The sequence below is a fragment of the Dioscorea cayenensis genome, chromosome 15 (assembly GCF_009730915.1).
Source record: "Dioscorea cayenensis subsp. rotundata cultivar TDr96_F1 chromosome 15, TDr96_F1_v2_PseudoChromosome.rev07_lg8_w22 25.fasta, whole genome shotgun sequence".
NCBI classification, from domain to species: domain Eukaryota; kingdom Viridiplantae; phylum Streptophyta; class Magnoliopsida; order Dioscoreales; family Dioscoreaceae; genus Dioscorea; species Dioscorea cayenensis.
In genome coordinates, this window is record NC_052485.1 from 300,937 (window position 1) to 308,101 (window position 7,165).

General features: G+C 29.4%; 1 protein-coding gene across 1 annotated transcript; it reads left to right on the top strand.

Moving 5' to 3' along the window:
• Positions 1–1,077: 1,077 nt before the first annotated feature.
• LOC120277920 lies at positions 1,078–1,597 on the top strand. The gene has a single exon (XM_039284790.1). The coding sequence runs from the start codon at positions 1,141–1,143 to the stop codon at positions 1,579–1,581; it is 441 nt and encodes a 146-aa protein (XP_039140724.1). The 5' UTR covers positions 1,078–1,140; the 3' UTR covers positions 1,582–1,597.
• The last annotated feature ends 5,568 nt before the right edge of the window (positions 1,598–7,165 follow it).

Here is a 7,165-nt window from a genome sequence, read left to right on the forward strand (position 1 = left end):
ACAAGAGAGTTATTTAATTTTTGAGGTCAAGAATTTAATCAAGTGATGTATTTGTATTTTAAAAAAAAATAAACAGAGATGAAAAAGGAATCATGGGAATCCTCTTAATTTTTTCAGTTGTAATTTAAATAAAATATGAATAGTTATCAAATACATTTAAAACTATACAATTGCAACTCTTGGTAATAAATTCTATCAAAATGAAGGCAGTAAAATTAACAAAATTATTGAAAGAAATAAGTCAACTAGTATTTATAATCAATTGTTTGATTTTAACTAATTTTAATTTATATTGTGTATATAATATAAATTTATGAAGAACGGGTCTAAATTGTCATCCTCATACCTTTCAAATGTTCTTCAGTCAATAAATGGGGTGATGTAAAACAGTTGTATGTGATTTATAATTTCTTCCTCAATTATTTCTTCATTTATTTCAATTTATGTGATGTATCTCACTATTCAACATTCATAATAACATTTATTAAAAAATATATTAAATCAAGCAAAACCATTTATAATTCTAAATTAAGAATTTGATAACTTCATGCAACTTTTCAAATAATCAAAATCTCCATTTAAAAAAAATGAATAAATCATAAATTTATTAATAAAACTCAATATAAAATAAAAAAAATCAATAACAGGCATCAAAAAAAAAAAAAAGATCAAATTTAACAAGTTAGGAGGCCATCACCAGAGATGATGCACCTCCCAAAATATACAAGATGAAAACAAAATAAATAGAAAAAAAAATTAACTAAAAAGACCAAGTCCGCCAAGAGGTAAATCTCCATTTTTTTAAAACAAAACAAATAAATCAAATCAAAATCCAAACAGAGCTTGTTTCAAACATAACAATAAAATTAATGAAGGTAAATAAATAAATAAATCTACAACCATACAAATCATGCACCATGATTCCTTCAAGTGGGGACACCCACACACTTGAATAAAAAGAAAGGGAACAAAGACTCTTCTTCTCATTCACTTTCCTTCAATCCAAAGCTTCTCATTCATACTTCCCACTTTATACATGCACTTTCACTAAAATAAAAAAATAATAATAACAATAATAAAAAAAGAAAAGAAAAAGAAAGCCATAAAGCAAGGAAAACAGAGAAAGAAAAGAAGAAAAGAATGAGTACAGGGTGCAAGAACTCAGTGAGCTGTGTTGATTCCAGAGCTCCGGTGAGAGCTAGCTACATCAACCTCTACAAATGGCCGGACTCCGACTTCGAGTTCGTCCGTTCAGTCACCGGAAAACCCTCCCACGGTGGCCGGAGAAGATGGTCGGAGAGTCCCAGAGTGGTTGATAGCTATTCATGCAGACAGATGTATCTAAGGAGCTACACCTTCTCTAAAAAAGAGACTGTTAATGAGAAAACTAGAAAGTGTTTGGCCAAAGTGAAGGTGAAGATGATGAACAACAAGAGAAATGAGAAGAAGATGAAGATGAAGAACAAGAAGAAGGATTGTGTTGTTGTGGTGAAGACTGTGGTTTGTTCTTTATTTCAGCGTCTTCTTTCTTGCACCACCTCTGTTGATGTTGTGGATGAACATCACTCCTTTCAAGGATAAGAACTCTTGCTCTTCAGACTGAGTTTGTTTTCTATGGTATGTGTATATCCATTGGAAGTTTTTAAGAAGTTCTTGTGTTTTGGTTTCTTGTTTCCTCCTTTTTTTTATTTTTTTTTTAAGCTGTGTTTGTTAATGGAGACAATGGAATTAATTGTAGTTTGGAGTAGAGTTACTCTGTTTTTCTGTTTCTGTTCTTCTTCTTCTTTTACTCTGCTCTTGGTTTTCTTTTATTTATTTTTTTTTTCTCATATTTGATTGGGTTGTTTTCAATTGTATGTGTAGATATGCATTGGAATTTTCATTAGAAAAGTTCATGTATTTTTTTTTCTGTTTTTTCTCCTTTTCTTTTTAAGTTGTGTTTGTTAATGAACACTATGAAATTAATTGTAGTTTGGAATAGAGTTACTCTGTTTCTCTGTTTCTATTATTTTCTTCTTTTTCTTTGTTTAGTTTTTTTACCTTTTTTTTTCTCTTCATATTTGATTGGTTTGCTAATGGAGACTATAGAGTAGAATAACTTTTATTTTAGTTTTTATTTTGTGTTTTCTTACTTTTTTTTTCCAATGGTTTGTTTAATGTTAGATGATGAAAAACATGATATTAATTGCTCTGTTTTTTTATATTTATATATATATATATGAGAAAACATCACTATATATATATTTTTTGTTTCTGATATTTGTTTTTGTCGTTTCAATTGCTTGTTTTATGTTCGTTAATAGAAATTTTGAAAATTATATTGTTTGATTTGATAGGTTGTCTTATGACTCTTATTTCTCTCTTTATTATCATTGGCAATGTCATGCATGGTTCTTGATTAGTTCTTCTCAGTTATCTCTACAAGTATAAGAAATTGAACCACAACTAAAAGCTCTTCTTTTTTCAGTGTTTCTCGTGCTTCTTTAATGCTCATTAATGGAGATTATGATGTTAATTTGGCGCTCATTTAGTTTTTATTTAAGTGGTTTATTTAAATATATAACTTTTTATTTATCTGAACATAAGCTGCAGTTAAATCAAACAATTTGTGATATCTTTACAAAAATTGAAAAAGACTGATGATAAAGTTAATACATAGGATTAAGAGATTAAAAAGGTGGCAAATAAGATGATAAACATGACAAGATGGGAATAAAGTGGATTAGTGATATTAATTTTGGCTAATCAAGTGTGTGGCTGCATGTGGCCATGATTGGACTGGACAAATAGTGCTTTTAGTGGTGATGCCACTACAAGCACTTATTATGTAACCAACTTCCATTACCTAAAGTTTCATTCATTGCTTTTCTTGTATGTCTTATGTTTATTTGTGCATTAAACTTTAGTATAGAAACTTTAATATAGAAAATACTAACAAACTCTTAAACCCATCCCTAGGGCTTTAGCATTGAATGTGTGTTATCATATTTTATGTTAATATGTTTTATTATAAGAAAATAACAAGTGATCCTTCTGATTGTTCCAATTCTATAAAAAATCATTCAAGTTTTTTTATATTTATTAAAATTAAAATTAAAATATAATCACAGTCTTGAATCGGAATGCAATCAGTGACGATCTGGAGCAATGTTCAAACTCTCTAAAAAAATAAAAACCAATGGGTGTTATTGGAGAAGAGGATACCCTAAACATCAATAACAAGAAACTAAGAAGCCAAAAAAGATATTACAAAGAAAAATTGAAAGATGGAAGATAAAAATTACCTAAAATTTGAAATTGCAATAGAGAAACCTTGAATCAGAATTAAGGTAGCGATGATACGAAGCAATGCTCAAACTCTCAAAAGAAAAAAAAAATGAGGAATGCATTTGAAAAAAAGGTTACATGCATTGTTTGTTTTCTAAATTTAAAAACAAGTAATGGAACTAGTTGCTGCTGGTGCTAATAGTAGCAGTAATAATAATAATAATAATAATAATTATTATTATTATTATTATAATAATTATTATTATTATGAAGAAAAAATTTTAAAAACATTACATATTTTTTATATAATAAAACACAAATGTATATATATAATTACATTTCTTTTGAAACAAAAGATAAACAAGAATGGGGAATACTCTCCTTGCCCCCGGGCCCCTAGCAAAGTTATATAATTTATAATATTATAAATATCTAAGTAAAAAATAACAAAACCATATACCTATTTTATTTTCAAATACTAATAATTAAATACATATTATTACAGAATAATTATATTTGAAAATAAAATTAATATTATTAGACTGATCCACATAGTATAAAAATTAAAATTAAAATTAAAATGTTAACTTATTGTTATTACGCTATGATTTAAGTTGAGATACTAAGTTTTAACATTAATTATATTTGAAAATACTAAATTTTACATTTATTACTCTAAAGAGACACGATAGTAAAACAAACAATTATAATTTTTATTCAACATAAAAAAATATAAATAGAAATTAAACTGAACCCTTCCATGAATTTAATAGAACAGGTCTTGCTATGGGCCGGGTTTCAAACACAATCCATGACAAAAACATGGCCCGATGAATATAAAAATAACGAATAATTAACATTATATAAAAATAGGCACCGATTTATTACCATATTTAAATAAATAAAATAATCTTTAAATGCCTCACAAACTTCAATAGGCCCAAAAGATGCCTCTAATTTGCCTTAATACCTCAAAAATTCCCCCATTTCAAAACTTAAATTATGAGTAAACTATTTTATAATTTAATCATATTTTAAATTACATTTTTTTAATTTAATAAACTAAATGAGTTTACTAGGGATAAGCACAAAGCAAGATGGGGGCTGGGAGTTTCTCCCCACTCACTCCCACGAGGAGTCCCGGCCCTTGTTGAAAAATTGGAGAGGAGGAAATCCTCTGTTCTCGTTTCCCCTCCTATTTTTTAATTTTATTTTTTTAAATTTAACCAATTAAGTAAACTCACTAGGGATGACCACAGAGCAAGGCAAGAATGGGGAGCCCCTCCCCACTCACTTCTTTTTTCTTGGACAGGGATTCCTTGTTCCTGCACATGTTGAGAAACCTAAGAGGAGGAAGTCCCCAATGCCTCCCTCCTTTCCCCTAAAACTATTTTTTTTTTTCAAAGAAGAAATCCAATAACCTAAGGCATAAAATTCCTACTCTATCCATTCTACAAATTAAAATTCGTTGAATATTCATACTTCTAATATTTTTTAAGTTCAAAAAGTTTACTATAACAAGCATCAAATTCTCAAAATCCAAAACAAAATCAGGTTAAGAACACAAAAGCTATGATTTATAAATTACGAGAGAAAAAGAGGGAGGGGGTCTAATGGAGATCGGTGGAGACAATAAAGTGACAAAAACTTGAGAGGAAAAAACACCACTACTATATGTTATGAGAGAAAAGAGGGAGGCGGTTCGATGAAAATTAGTGGAGGCAACTTATAAGTTATGAGAGAAGAGAGGAAGACGATCTAATGGAGAATGTGTAGATCAGTGTGGAAGTAGTAGAGTGAGCGTTAAATAAAAAATTAGGGTCCTAAGTTTTTTTTTTATTTTTACTTTTAATCCGGGTGAAGACCCCATAAAATTGGGAGAGTACTCTTTGTTTTTGTCCCCCACATGGTAATTTCTTTCTTAAATGGGATGGATCTCTACGGGGACAGGGAGTCCTCACCCTATACCTATCCCTAGAGCTCATTGAGTTTGCATGATCTTCAACTCATTGTCGCCAAGCTATACATAAGCTCACTCCTTACTCTGTGTAACTCGTATAAATTACTCAACCAAACAATTAGTCATGCATACTTTGAAATTCGTGGATCTCAAAAACCTAATTATAAGTCATACAGTAAAACAATAATATATATATAATAATAATAAACAGTAATTTAAAAAGCCTATAAACTTTATATTTTTAATTAAAAAATTAAGACATTAAAACGTTTATAGGACATGTCTTTCTTTGGAAATGCATCCAAAATCCAAGATCCTTTTCACATAAATAAATCACCCAATGATACAATTGAATGATTTTATAATACAAACCAGGATGGGCCCACTACACGTTCGTTAAACAGAACCTTAAAGTCTTTAAACGTACTTTTCTCAAATAGACGACGTACACGTGTCCATCCAAAATATCCAAGATTCAGATACGCAAGTGGCTTGTGGGCCTGTACTTTCACTTTGGGCCCCACATGGGCTTCCATTATATCTGGGCCCGTTCCCACGTGCTAACCTTATCGGATCTTTTCTTTCTCGGGTTCACGCCCGTTTACGATTGAATCAGCTTACCTGAGATATTATTATTTTTATTAGTATTTTAATAATTAGATATATTCAAATATTCAATCCATGTCTCGGAATTAACAAAGTTTAATCAAATGAAAGCATGCGTCACACCAAAACACAAGAAATTCCAAACTATGGTTTTACAATTAAATAATTGCTAAATTTGGAGGATGCTCCAAAAAAAATTTTTTGTTTGCATTCTATTGCATTGTCCCATAGTTTTTAAGACAACACAATACACAACACTTCCACGGAATTCCTCTTTATTTTATTTTTATATTTATATAAAATATTTCACATGATTACAACATTAGGCCTGAATTGGCCAATTTTTATTCGTTAAATTATTTGCAAGAAAGATAACATCGATAATTGATTTCAAATATATATTAAATTATATAAAGGATAATTTAATGAATTCAATTCTAGTACATTTTGAAAAGAAAAGATTATGAGGTATTTTTGAAAAGTAAGAGGGTGTGACATAAAAAAATCAGTAAAACGAAAAAATTTGGCTTCAATAACTACTGATAGCCACTGGTTAATATAGTGATAAGTCATTAGGTAGTAGGTGAGTAAAGTTTAGAGTTGAAATATTATACTGGATTTCTATAGCAGAAGAATTTATTTTTTAGTTCAGGTGTTGTATCGATTTTTTTCAAAATTATTTTTAATAGAGATTTATTTTATGAAATTGGTAAGTCATTGTAACACTTATTGCTTTTGCCTATAGAAAAACGTTATTGGATTCGGATCTTTTTCTCGGAGCGGAATAGTTTAGTTTAAAAAGTACGAGAGGAACAAGTTAACGGAGACCACCAACTATTATTTAGTCTATAACTAAGAAGGCCCCACCAATGTGCTTTAGTGGCCACGTCAGCCCACAAGGCCTTTTTTTTAAAAACATAATTTTTAAGTCAATCTACGAAGCCTCCGCGAAGTTTCGCTCAATAAATTCCGGTCATTTATTAAGTCCTCACGCAACCAAATTCCCACCTTTTAGTCTTTTACTGTTTCACCCTAATAAATAAAAAATTACATTCCAGTCATTCACCATTTCACTTTTCAATCCTCATTTTTTTAAAACCCAGAAAAAAAAAAAAAATTGCTTCATCTCCAACACTCATCTAATTAAAAAAAAAACTAAAATAATTGTTTTTAATAAATATAATGTAATTTTAATATTTACCGAGGTTAATTAGTAAAAAAAAATGATTATAAATAAGGATGGAGAAGGTTCATGGTCACAGTGACGCTTCCATTTTCACTCCATCGTTGTCACGACCGCGATTTCGTTTTTCTTAGTTTTTTTAGTTCTTT